The sequence below is a fragment of the Labrus bergylta genome, chromosome 7 (genome assembly GCF_963930695.1).
Source record: "Labrus bergylta chromosome 7, fLabBer1.1, whole genome shotgun sequence".
Classification (NCBI taxonomy): Eukaryota; Metazoa; Chordata; class Actinopteri; order Labriformes; family Labridae; genus Labrus; species Labrus bergylta.
In genome coordinates, this window is record NC_089201.1 from 27,322,785 (window position 1) to 27,336,596 (window position 13,812).

General features: G+C 37.8%; 2 protein-coding genes across 19 annotated transcripts in view; one reads left to right on the forward strand and one right to left on the reverse strand.

The window, feature by feature from the left end:
• Positions 1-6,960, reverse strand: part of c2cd5 (C2 calcium dependent domain containing 5) — a 28,351-nt gene extending 21,391 nt beyond the window's left edge. For 9 of the 18 annotated variants that reach the window (XM_065957257.1, XM_065957258.1, XM_065957256.1 and 6 more), the window contains exons 1-8: positions 6,657-6,959; positions 6,079-6,185; positions 5,082-5,168; positions 4,743-4,914; positions 4,549-4,644; positions 4,271-4,426; positions 3,925-4,162; positions 422-585 (exon numbers count right to left, since the gene is read on the reverse strand). In XM_065957257.1, coding sequence (XP_065813329.1) covers positions 422-585; positions 3,925-4,162; positions 4,271-4,426; positions 4,549-4,644; positions 4,743-4,914; positions 5,082-5,168; positions 6,079-6,168 — 1,003 coding nt within the window. In that variant the 5' untranslated portion in view covers positions 6,169-6,185; positions 6,657-6,959. Of the gene's footprint in view, positions 1-421; positions 586-1,302; positions 1,419-3,924; positions 4,163-4,270; positions 4,427-4,548; positions 4,645-4,742; positions 4,915-5,081; positions 5,169-6,078; positions 6,186-6,656 lie in introns of those variants that run through there. The other 9 variants (XM_065957250.1, XM_065957248.1, XM_065957246.1 and 6 more) reach the window with 5 other exon arrangements.
• A 3,445-nt stretch (positions 6,961-10,405) lies between these two features.
• Positions 10,406-12,747, forward strand: tnni1c (troponin I, skeletal, slow c). The gene is made up of 6 exons (XM_065957266.1): positions 10,406-10,515; positions 11,293-11,334; positions 11,462-11,593; positions 11,693-11,782; positions 11,906-12,088; positions 12,188-12,747. The coding sequence occupies exons 1-6, from the start codon at positions 10,492-10,494 to the stop codon at positions 12,272-12,274; spliced, it is 558 nt and encodes a 185-aa protein (XP_065813338.1). The 5' UTR covers positions 10,406-10,491; the 3' UTR covers positions 12,275-12,747.
• Positions 12,748-13,812: the final 1,065 nt, after the last annotated feature.

The window sequence follows — 13,812 nt, forward strand, 5'->3', positions numbered from 1 at the left end:
TTAACCAAAATATGACCTTCGATCAACAACAGCCCCTCATGAGACACAGTGCTTCTTAGACCAAAACAACAAGGGGACAAAACTAATACAGAGGTCTGGTGTGTCTTCAAATCATTAAGCAGCTTTTTCTACATAAGCAGAAAGCTTGTTTTCATTCGTGAGAAACAAGAAGACACACCAGACCACTGAGGACAAGATGGAGGATGGGACCAAGCTTAATTACAAGTATTTACAAAAGGGTTGTAATAAAAAATAAAAAATGTTAAACTTAACCATGAAAACATGTAAAATAACAGAAAAGAAATGAAAGAAAATGTCAAAAACCACCACTGGAGTAGCACCACAATGGAGTTAAGGGAAGGGAGGGATGAGAATGGGAAAGGGGGATGGGGGGGGGGGGGGGCAGGTCACATGTTCTTACCCGTCTTGGGCGTCAAACTGAGGTCTGTGTCTGATGATGAGGACTGGCGGCTGCATGGCTTGGAGGGAGAGAAGGGAGGGGGAGGAGAGGAGGAGGAGGTGGGGAGGGCTCTGAAAGGGGTTGGCGGGCCAGAGGATGAGAGCAGGTCCTCCCCAAATACCGGCCTGCCAGGAGAACATGACACACACACACACACACACACACACACGTCAGTCACCACCTCACCCTCGCAGCATGTGTGTTTGTGTGCGTGTGTGTGTGTGTGTGTGTGTGTGCATATATGGGAGTGAGTCAGGGTTGCCGTCAAAGTGGGACGTTGTCTGCTTTAATGTGGGATTTTTGTGTGTGTGCTTTGGGTGAGGTGTGTTTGAGGTGCTACGGATGGCTGGAGAACCAAAAAAAAAAAAAGCAAGCTTGGAAAGCAAATAATGACATTAACACAAAACTAACACACAGACACACGTAACTAAAGAAAGCAACACGGCAAAAGACGCGGGATAGACTCAACAAGGATGATGAGCTGAAGCATGTGTCCCAGAAGAGTGAAGGAAAAAAAAAAAAAAAGAGGTGACCAGGATCACAGGCCATCTGTGCTAAAGCCACACCTTAAACCCTTTTTTTTGCTGCAAACAGCAAGTACAGCAAGAAAAAGTGCAGACTGGTGCAGCAGGGAACTTGTCTGCCAACCCAGGTGGAGGATGTTATATAAGAGTCTGTCTTCTTTGTTTTGATGCCTTTTCCTCCACCTCTGCTTGACCGTAACCCTCCAGACTCCAGCAAAAAATATATTTGCTTTTCTCTATCCATAAAATTATCATCCTCTACTTCTCCTACTTTATATCTATTCCCTGTGTCTATGTTCCTTCCCTGCCTCTGCGTACCGGTGAAGATGAGAGTGGGAACAGAGACAGAGAAGTTCTGGGACAGTCTCTGGGAGTTGCAGGCTGAATGCACGGGGCTGTTGTGGGTGGAGCGGCATCCGTGGGCAAGGGGAGACCTGGGCCAATCAGCACACAGAGAGAGAGGAAGACAAGAGGACCAATTTGGACACAAGCGGCAAGAAACGTCCCAATCCAAATGTAGCCAGGGAGGGAGAAAGAGACGCATACAAAGAACCAAGACCACAATATTGCAACAGAGTGAAAAGGGAGACAAAAAAAAGAAAAAAGAAAAATGTTTTTACTCCCTGTCTTTGCCCATATTTTTCAATTCAAAGCCATGTGATAGCAGCAGGTGGCTCATGCACAGCTGTAAGCTAAATATTTCAGTCTCCCACAGAAGGGATGCAAACACCATAAATAATACCCAAACAGGCACAAGGACAAACTGGACGTACAGTGCTTTAGACAATAATTCAGCCCCTTGGACATTTCCACATTTTACAACGTCTTAGAATTCTAATAGATTTCAGAGTTTCCCACAGAATGACAGAATACCTGTGGCGTTAAGAGGTGGAGGGGGGGGAGAAGATTTAAATTGGGGCGCTGGCAGTCTAGTGGTAAGTGCGCGTGTCCCATGTACAGAGGCTGTGGTCTTCCAAGCAGACTACCCGGGTTTGAATCCCTATCTCTAAATAAAAGGCATAACATCTCTAAAATAAAACTTAAAAAAAAAAAAAAAAAAGACTATCATCTTGCTTCCCTCAACTTTCTCTCCTCTTAATGCACCCAGCTGGTCTCGCCACGCTCTCTGCAATTATGTGTCCTCCTCACCTATGACTATCTTTATCTGCAATCAGTATGTTTTATGAAGTTGCCTAAACAATAAGGCAACCCATTTTTAAATGTTCCACTGGCAATTCCACTAGCAGAGCATCAGGAGGTTCATATTAAACATGAGATGACGCACCACAATCAATGCATTTAAGAGACATAACAGCGGACGTCTCTCTCTCTCTCTCTCTCTCTACCTGCAGAGCATACAGAGGCTACACACCACAGGTATAAAGCGAGTGCAGATCGTCTATTACTTTATCGATCTGCGATGGTGATCATATACTGATAAAAAAAGAAAAAAAGAAACGCAAAAATGCTTCGGCAGCCATAAATATACCTTAAGTCTATTTGTGGGAAAGACTTGACTTAATGGGGCTCTTTACTATTTGATTAAAAAACAAGAGCAGTCCAAAAAGCAGACAGCTGTTTGTTGCCAAGTCAGCCAGAGAGCAATTGGTAGTACCTGACCTTAGCTAAGAGTAATCCAAGAAAACAAACAGAAGCTTTCAATTTGTTACCCCAATCAAATCCATTTGAACTTGCAGTTGTAACATGTGTTAAGGTCAAGGGTTTGAATAATTATGCACCACACTGTGATTTTCTACAAAAATGCACCCAGATAAAAAGCAAGTAATTTCAACAGAAAGAGAAACAAGACCATGAACGAAAAACAGTTTTTGAAATGGATTAATCGTTGAAAGAAATCAAAACATTTAGTTTCAACTTCTAAAAAAATAATCTGCTGCTTTCCTTCGAAAAAAGGTAAAATCAAAGACAATTAAGAAATCTGTTTTTTTTACAGTCAATATAATCGAATAATTTGATTGAAGAAAAAATGATTAATGAATTGAAAATAAGTCTGCTATCTGCTGTATTTCATTTAAATAGGTAATAAAGATAGTTATAGTTCATGGATCAGAGAAGTGTACTAGTAAGTTGAGTTGCTGAATACTGTCAACAAATAGTAAAATTTGTGCCATCTAACGTTTAATTTATTTATAAAGCCAATAATCAATAACACATTAACTGACTGAGTTTATGTTCCTTCAAAATGTTCAGTAACTACTTCAAATTTAGAGAGCAATTAAGCTTAAAAATATTTCTATGCATTAATATGCATAGAAACATTTTTATTAGCTGTATCATTTGATGAAAACAATTTTTTGGTCTAATTACATTAACAGGAAGGGCATCAACGTCTTCAACAAACTGTGGTTACATACCGCTGACACAGAATATAGTGTATAAATGCAAATAAGAGGCACACATGCACTCAGCCGTAGTTATGATGGATGACGGCACGAGCTAATCACTCAATGGCCAAAACAAAGTCCTGAAGCATACTTTTAGAAGCATAGTAGAATTAATGTTAGCCCGATACTAAAGGATGTGATACTAGGACGTGCAGATGCTATGCGAAAAAAAAAAAAACATGCAAGAGAAGATAAAAGAGCAGACAAAGAAGGTGGTGGGGTTGAGGGTGGCTGTGTGTGTACTGTACATGTGTGTGTCTCAGGATATGTTGTGTGCTGTTATTTCCATGATGCAATAATGCAATTATGTGACACACAACCTACAAAGGGGAATCAAAGATACTGAGACACACACAGGAGTAACTGCGAGCTACACTTTACACAGGCACAGCATACAATACATTTAGCCCCCACACGCTCTCCCTCTCCTGCACACACGGTTCATCTTTCCCCCCATTCTCGCAAGCTATATTGGCAGTGAAACGCCACATTAAAAGAGGCAGGGTCCATGCTTGTGTTGGTGCTTCATACTCACTCCTTTCCGTCCTTGGAAGGGGAATTGCAGGCATTGGAAGCAGGGGCTGTGTTAGGGTGTGTATGTGTGTTGGTGTTGGGAGCACTTCCTGAGCTGAGTTTGTCCAGTGTGCAGGCTGTACCTATGGCCCGGACCACCAGCCCAGACTCTCCCTCCAGATCAAAACACTGCAGGTAGCCCACCACTGCATTCCCGCCCATCTCCAGCACCTTGAGCCCTATTTTCCTCTGCAGCTCTCCTATGAAAGAGGGAAAACACAGATTGACAAATAAAAGGGTTCAATTCGGTAAGACTACATTTATTTTGCTCCACACCCAACATGAGGAGAATCAGTGAATTTTCTTACCTGACATAAGAGAGATTAGTCTCTGACGGGCCTCGTTTGACGCCCGAGGAGTTCTAATACGGTCAATCCACTGGTACTCTGGATCCTCATTCACCACAAGTTCCTCCACAAACCCGTGCACCATCGCCGCCCGATAGCACCTTGGAATAGATGTGGCTATCACAGACAATAAAACAGACACCACACAGAGTGTTATTCCTTGTTTGACACTGACACATACACAGTTCATCAAAGGAACAAAACAAAGAACAGTGAACCAAAAGTGAAGTCAGACATACTGCAAAAGAACTTGACCCCACAGGAAGACTGTCTGAATCGGTTCAAGTCGTTAAACAGCTCCACTTTGACGAGGACGTTGATCTCCCCTCTGATACCTAAAGAAAATGACAGAAGTAATGCATTATAATAAGGAATGACAGATAAAGAAAATAAACTGTGCAATAATCCGAGTGAGATAAGTTTATTCTTGTACCATGGATGGTATCATATATTGGAAACCAGCCAGAGATGACAGAGGCAGCCTCAGTGCACAGCAGCGGGTCAATGTCAATGTAAACTTTCCCTATGGCATCGTTAGCACTGTAAGTGTCGTGGTCCAACACAGTAACCTGCAACGGCTCATCCTGCAAGTCCTCATCATCAACCTACACGGCAAGAGAATAACAGGGAAATAAGACAGAAGGGAGCAGTGACAATAGTGTTAGAGAAGCTAGAAATGCTGGAATTAAATGAATTTTCTGGACATTTTGTGATGCATTTAAATAAAGCTACCACTACCTTTAATGCTTAAAAACGAAACAAAGCATTTTACCTCAAATTTGAACCATTCTGAGTTCCATTGTGGATTGAGAGACTTTGGAAAGACATCAGTTTTGAAAGTTGTGTTTCCAAACTTAACCTGATGAATAAGAGTCAAAGTCAACTTCATCGTCAATTTCAAAATATGCCAGACATACAGTGGAATCGAAATTGCGTTTGTCTCCGTCACACGGTGCAATACAAACAAAATAAGGTAAAAGAAGATAAAATAAAATAAGATAAAATAAAATAAGGTAAAATAAAATAAGGTAAAATAAAATAAGGTAAAATAAGATTAAATAAAATAAGGTAAAAGAAGATCAAATAAAATAAGATAAAATAAAATAAGGTAAAATAAAATAAGGTAAAATAAGATCAAATAAAATAAGATCAAATAAAATAAGGTAAAATAGATCAAATAAAATAAGGTAAAATAAGATCAAATAAAATAAGATAAAATAAAATAAGGTAAAATAAAATAAGGTAAAATAAGATTAAATAAAATAAGGTAAAATAAGATTAAATAAAATAAGATCAAATAAAATAAGGTAAAATAAAATAAGGTAAAATAAGATCAAATAAAATAAGATCAAATAAAATAAGGTAAAATAAGATCAAATAAAATAAGGTAAAATAGATCAAATAAAATAAGGTAAAATAAGATAATAAAATAAAACAAGGTAAAATAAGATCAAATAAAATAAGGTAAAATAAGATCAAATAAAATAAGGTAAAATAGATCAAATAAAATAAGGTAAAATAAGATAAATAATATTTACAGTAATAAATTCTTAATAGTGCAAAAAAGCTACAAAACAAAATGGTAAATAAAATAAAATTTAAAGAAAAAGTAAACTTGAAATGTGCAGTAAACTGAGTGTACTTTTGAATAGACAGCTTCAGAGTTATTAGTCCAGAGTTGTTGGTGGCAAACGGGAAGAGGCACAACACACATCTATTAATATGGTGTTACAGAGATTAATAATTAGATTAAAAAGAAAAACACTCACCTCTACAAAAGCATCAGTGAGGTCACTGGCTCTGTCCATCACAGGCAAGTGGCGCCCTGCCACAATTTTGGCTTTTAATTTACCTGGCATGGTTCACCTGAGATGTTCTGGAAACAAATGACACCAGAACCAACATACATATATATATTTTCCAGACTTAAAAATGACACTTTTCTGTATGTAATAAACTGCTGCTGCCACTAACAGACTGACATGTGGGGCCTCTTCATTACACAGCAGACACATGTTAGTGACAACATGGAGAGCCCATTCCTCTGTTTACATGCTCACTAGCTAACTAATAACGAGTTCCCTGCTTCTCTCTTATCTCAAAATAGCTTATCGACTCGGGTTTGTAATTAGCTATTGAACTGGTGCTCATGAACGCAGCACCAGATTACAGCCTAGATTATGTTAGCGGAGTAAAGCTAGCATCAAAAGCCACTTAACTGCACTGCAGTCACAACCTCCTTAGCTCTACCTGATCGGCCATGTTTCTTTTTTACAATCACGCCAACACCTATGTACTAAGCAAATCGTCTTTGCCACTTCCAGTGCAACCCAGTTCTTATGCTTACCAGCGCTACAAAACAAACAGGTATCTGTCAAAACAGGCTCGTTTTACTGGGACACTGTTGACAGATAACCGCTCGGCTGACCTCCATAACACGATCGTGTTCCTCATAAACCAAGCAGGAAAAGTGTCGCTGAAGCCAGTTAAATGTGTATATATTAGCTGATAAAGTAAACGACTTTACGACCTGCTTTTTTAATCGTTACTGGACATGCTGATATTCAAGCCGTGAGGCCAATAGCTAACATTAGCCCCGATAGGAGTGCAGCGCATGATGAATGAGTTTTCAGCAGGGTAAGTGTGTGCTGCCTTCACGTACAACTCGGAAGTTTGTAACCTCCCCATAGGAACGCTAAAAAAAAAAAAAAAACAATGTTGATATTTCAATAATCTGGTTCCTCTGGTTGCAAAAATAACACACAAATTAACACTTAGAAGCTACTCTTACTGCTTGAGAACATACATTATGAGATACATATGAAAACAATTAAAGAAGATATAGTTTAACCATGTTTCGCGTTATTGTTTTATTTTTTTTACACAACTTCGTAAAACATATTCCGAAGTTACTTGAAGGCGGCGTGGCTTTGACTGGATATTTGACTGGATATTTGCAAGTGCGCAATTGTATCGCTCCTCTTGATGTACACATTAAAGCATTGCATTAATTAATAGATTAAATATTTAAATAAACAAATAAAACTGAGTGCATGGTTCTGGTCTGTCTGTCTGTCTGTCTGTCTGTCTGTCTCACATATCCACTCTTCAAACGCTTCAACGAATGATACTTTGCTACAGCCAAACTTAATTCTATAAACTTAAATTTGTTGTGGTTTTGTTACTTGAAACTAACTTGTGGTCTGCCTCTGTCTCAGGATCATTATTCACCAGTCTGTTTGCCTCCAGCTGCTCCACCATAACTCCAACTCACTTTTAACTTCACCTTCACTTCAACAACTTATTCAATAAATCACATCGAGCTGTTTCATAATGCTTCTGTTTTGAGGGTCCTAGAAAAACACAACTTGACATAAATACTCTTGAATTTACGACGTTTTTTGTTTTACCCTATTACATATTTAAAAATCAGTCAGACCATAAATCATTTTTTTTATGAACTAACAGTCAATTACTTTATAGTATTTAAAAAATACCACATGGCAGGCAAACGATGGGATATACTTAATTACCTCCTCTTACCTTGACCCACTTTTTATGTTACATTTTTTCAGCTTTTTCACAAAAGCAGTACATTTTTCAGTTAAATATGTAAAATGATTGCAGTGGGATTGGAAAATAACAAGGGCGTCATTGAGGCAAAAATAGATCTGGTGTCTTATACGGCTGGAGACAATACTAAACCTGTCTCTATATAAATCACAACATCCTTTTATTTCTATAAGCCCACAAAACATATCATCACTCTCAAAGGTTAACACCATCTAGGTCAACAATTTACTAAATTTAAAAGATGGTAAGCAATGTGCCATAGAAAATAAATAGATTAATAAATCCAGTTTTTAGTTACAGCATCGTGATATATACATTTTATACACGCCACAGTAAGCACAAGCATGATAAGTTCCAAATTGATTTATTTCAAAACAAATATATTCCATTATCAGTACAAACATTAGCAAGGAGGTTCAAAAATATGCTCCATAAACTCATCCATCTTAAAAGTAATGACAGAGCAGTCATGCTTGCCTGGTAACCCACATAAAGCTGTAAACATCTTGTCAGAAATATTAGTTTCATGGTTAGCACTGTCACCCTACATCAAAGAAACGTCCTTGGTTTGTGTCACACTGGGTTTGTTTCACAGCTGTGGTGTGTGTGTGTGTGTGTGTGTGTGTGTGTGTTCACTTCAAAGACAGACAAAACAGGTGAACTGTGTCATACTGTAATGCGTCCATGAGCGAGCATAACCTGCATGCTGGAACTCCAGCCTGTCTACAACCCTTAAAATACAAAATACAAGTAAAAAGAATGAGTTAATGTGGCAGGTTGAACCTTTAAAGTTGCTGTAAATTACGACACAGAGCTTGTGTCTGTCTCCCAATTATAATAGGCTAGTTCACATAAAACTGCTCTTTACAAATGTTATTTTACTCTTCCCATTCTAGGCCTGTATTCAAGCTGTTGTATGGCAGTAACACATCTTTAAATCCCTTTATTTATGTTAAAGTTTTTTTTTAAATACTTAAATCTGATAGGCCACATGGAACATAGGCTATCAAAAAGTGTACTACAGGTCTTTTATCATTATTCATGCAGATGTGACATCAGCGGGTTAAAGATTCCACTTTAACTACATTCATATTCACATTATCGGTACCTCATCCCAAGCACCAAGAAAGTGATGGTCAGAGATTTTTTTTAGTAAAATTGCTTAGAAACTAGAGGATGGATTGCCATGTAATGTAATTCATACATGTCCTCTTTAGACAATTTACGAGCTAATCAGGCTTATTTGGTCAAACACCTGTAAAACAAGAGACATTTCCAGCAGCTTCACTGGTTTTATCTTCTTTGGACTAATAGCAGATGTCAACATGTTAAACTATAGGTAACAGAAGTGGACATTTTTACTGGGCCTCCAATCTGAAAATGTAGTTTACTAATCCTAGTTTCAGCATTAGATAGCACCATACAATTAATAAAACTTGCTGACATGTACTTTTGAGCAACAGCAACAGAAAGAACAAACACATCTGTATCTTGTCTTTCCCTGCAAACATTAGATAGTCTACATTTAAAGATAATGAATATTTAAAATATGGCTGAGTCCTATAACCAGGAGTGCTTTACTGGGATCCATTCTGTTTGTTAATAGGACACCATCCTGTCCAACAGAGGTGACAATCAAACCAGTCAGTGGAGACTTCTTGAGTTTACGAGCAGAGCTTAAACCCACAAATCCCGTTGACCGGCCAAACATCTTCTTTTTTTTTACCGAGAGGTGGGCGGAGTCATAAAGCCAGAGAGGCTTTACAAAAGAACATGATGTCTCACTAAGTCCTTATTTCAAAGTACCAAACATATGTTACACTGACAGCCAAATCACTGCCAACGAGTCTGTTTTCTGTCATTTTGGGGGAGAAACTTGCTACAAGAGGTAGGACAAGTCATGTTTTTAACCAGAGAATTTAGAGCAGTGATAGGGTGCAGTATGGGTTCTTTTCTGTTGAATTGTATTTAATTATTTTTAATATTTTGCATTTGTTTGTTCTTGCTGTTTGGTTTAATTTGCTTTGTTCTTGTTTTTGCTGTTTGTCAAAGCACTTTGTAAACCTGTGTTTTTAAAAGGTGCTATATAAATAAAGTTATTATTATTATTATTATTATTATTATTATTATTATTATTATTATAATAGGCTGCATCCTCTCAATAGACGATCAATCCAATAACCGTTAAATAACCTACTGCTAATTTCTCACTCCTGAAAAAAAATGTTTGACAGCATTCCCTGGATTAAATTATATGTGCACCACTGAACTATTTTTCTCTTTTGTTTGTTGTTTATGGAAGACTCAACAATGTCTGATGAGTAAGTTCTGCCATCACACACTTTAAAGACTTAGTTTTCCAGCATTTATTGTCCTGTGAAGCATTCTAGTCCCAGAATAATAACAGTGTCTTTTGTTGGCTTGTCTATTTCTGATTTATTTGGTCCAACAAATTCCACATGGCCATCGCAGTGATGTAAGTCAAATCCTGCATGTCTTAAAATGATGTCTCGGCTCAAAAATTCAGAAAAAGTTGAAAGGAATTAGAGGTTGTTTATGGCTGAAATGCTTTTTCTTTATTCTTTTCTCATTAGTACAGACCACCATCCATGGCTGCCAAGCCAGAAGGAAAGGTAATGAACTGACAGCGTGTCTAGGAATGATATTCCCATTGTGCAGACGTTTCAAGTGTTTGCATGTTTGAATATCTCAATCTGTTTACCCAAATAACTACCCTGCAGAAAACAGATTTACAGAGCAGATTGTATCATGTCCTATCATAACAACTCTCTGTCGCATGGAATATTCATTCCATTGAATTAACAATGTCCATGTGCTACTTACAATTTGATTGTAAGAGGTTTTTTATTTTTTTTTAGCTACCTGAGCTTTAATGCTGTGAATAAGATTTAAATTAAGAAGGACATTTTCAAAGAGATAACATGGGACACAAGGTACTAAGATGAGTGAATTACAACTTTTTTTTTTTCTGTTGACAAATCCATGACAGCATGAGCTGCTACTGTATAGTAAGATATAAAGGAAGATGATAAGAGGGTGAAACGTAAACAAGGGGCAGCTGTGACCTTGGAGTTAGAACTGGTTGTCCACCAATGAGAAGATATAGTGTCCTTGGGCAAGATATTTTAGCCTCAAATAGCACCTGAAGACATTGCGTGTGTGTGTGTGTGTGTGTGTGTGTGTGTGTGTGTGTGTGTGTGTGTGTGTGTGTGTGTGTGTGTGTGTGTGTGTGGCCAAAAGACTAGAAAGACACTTAGCACAATTAGTATCTGTAATTGTTTCAAACCAGGAACTTATTATAAGCAATTAGAGGTAATATGTACATTTGAATTACAACATATTTAGGCTACTTAAAATGTTGATTTTTTTATATTTTCTATTGTTTTCAGCCCAAATGCAAGATTTCAGCCTCCCGTAAACTATCGCTGAAGGTAACTTTTTGACAAAAATGTGTTAAATTTGATATTTGAACTTATTACACACTGCACAAATCTATTTACATCAGAGACCCTTTCTCTGCACACAAACCTCTACCTATGTTCCCGCCGACACCTTCAGATCCTTCTGCTGACTCGTGCGTCGGAGGAGCTGGAGGCAGAGAAGGCTGCGAGAGAGGAAGAGAAGGTTCGCTACATTGGAGAAAAGCTTCCCCCACTGCAGCTCACTGCCTTAAACATGGATGAACTGCAGGCAAGAATTTAAAACAAAATCTGATTAAAAAAAATGAAAACAACACAGAGACCCAGAGACCAAACTATACAAGATTGTTCATGTTCCTTGTTTTCGCAGGAAATCTGTCAGCAGATGCATTCACAGATTGATGCGGTGGATGAAGAGCGATACGACTTTGAAGCCAAAGTCTTCAAGAACTACAGAGATGTATGTTATCCCCCCAACAAAGCAGATTTAATATGAAATACTTATTTAGAAGTATATAAAAGAAAGATTGCTCTTTATCAACAAAACTTTCACACCTTTTTTTGTTTTTGTTTACACCTACAGATATATGAACTGAATCTCAAAGTGCAGGACCTCGGAGGAAAGTTCAAGAAGCCAGCTTTGAGGAAGGTGAGAGTGTCAGCGGACGAGATGATGAAAGCTCTCTTTGGCTCTAGAACCAAAGAGTCCGTGGACCTGAGGGGAAACCTGAAGTCTGTAAAGAAAGAGGACATAAAACAAGAGAAGGTATGGCTACTCTATCAGATATATCTAAAATCTTTATAAAAGAAAGAAACTGCAAAAACCTAATGTGTGTTTTTGTGTGTGTGTGTGTGTCTTTTTAAGGAGATGAACATGGAGGTGGGTGACTGGCGTAAGAACGTGGAAGCCATGTCTGATATGAAGGGCAGGAAGAAGATGTTTGATGCATAAGGTTAACAAGTTAGAAGTGTGTTACAACGGATTGAATGTTAAAAAATATATATGTATATAAAAAAGAAAAAATGCAAAACCTTTATAAAATAAAATAAAATGTCCCTTGTTCATAGCATTCTGAATACACAGTATATTACTGCCTGATAATGCTGTACTGTAGAAGAAAAATACAATACATTTGTACATTATGCCTATCATTTGTTTAACCAAGATTTATTCACATTAAATTTGAGGCAAATGTTCTGGAGAATACTTTTGTTGAAGTTTTGCAATACCTTTGACATTGACATTGTCCTCTAAAGTTATTAAAAGGGTTTTGTTGTTGTTAATCATGTACAGTCTCTGCTAAACTATGCCATTGACCTACTAGGCACAAAGCACCTGAGATATTTACTGTCAGAGGCAGGATATACTTAGCCTTTCCCCTGGACTGGAACGAATTCCTGTCACATAATAAACAGTAAACACTGGACGTCCTTGGATTGATATCATGGTTTGTCAGTAAGATGAAGGTTGAATGATGGAGTCAGCAGCCTCTGAAATAATGTACGAGCACTCGTGGGCATCTGTGCAAATATAGTTTGTACCAGTGTACATATATACATATATATATTCTTACTGTGCAGAGCAGTTTAAATGCTTTAAATTGTCCTCATGCCTCAGAGTCGTGCTGGTTATGTTCTCAGATTTCTTTTGTCTTACCTAGTGGTTTACGTGTATGTATATGTATAAAGCCTCTGTATAGACAAAAAAGTATTCTCTTGGGCCATGATAATCAGCAATCTAGATTCATTTTCAAGTCGCAGGACCACCCAAACAGCAAGAAACCATTGACCATAGTCACTTGGCGGACATTTTCCAAATGCTGTTTGACTGCTCACAAAGTATAAAATGCTTACTTTGGCTGTTGTCTATTGGTAGCTTATTGGTTATTAAATACTTAATTTGACAGACTTCTTTCCAGAATTTATATATTTATAGACTTTTCAGTGGCTGATTGATTGAAGTAAAATCATAGCACAGGAAAGACACCATTTGAACTCCCCCCCCCCCCCCTGCAGCTGTGTAACAAAAGGGAATTCACTTTGAATGTATCTGAGAATATTTCTGACCAGATTAAGTCATACAGTAACTGTGCTTCCACTATAATCAGGTAGCATGACCACATAAACCACACGGTCATGAGCTGGATGTGGAGTACCTGTGTATAATTAAGATGTGTTGGCGAGATTGAGAAGCAGAGTATCTTCCACATGTCACATTATGTCACAACATTGTCATATTGATAACATCTTAACCGACCTTTATAAAGTGAGGACATACAGACTGCTTTGAAAGGTTTCCTGTATGCCACAGATACAGTAGTTATCAATAAATTGTAGTCAGATCATGCAATCAACCAAAATTATTTGGTTAAAATCAATCTATGGTTGTATAGAAATATGAGTAAAAAGAGAAGAACCAGGCATTTAAACAGCGAAATAATCTGAAAAGCTTGTTTTACAAACTGGAAGAGCCTTTAGACCATTTTGTTT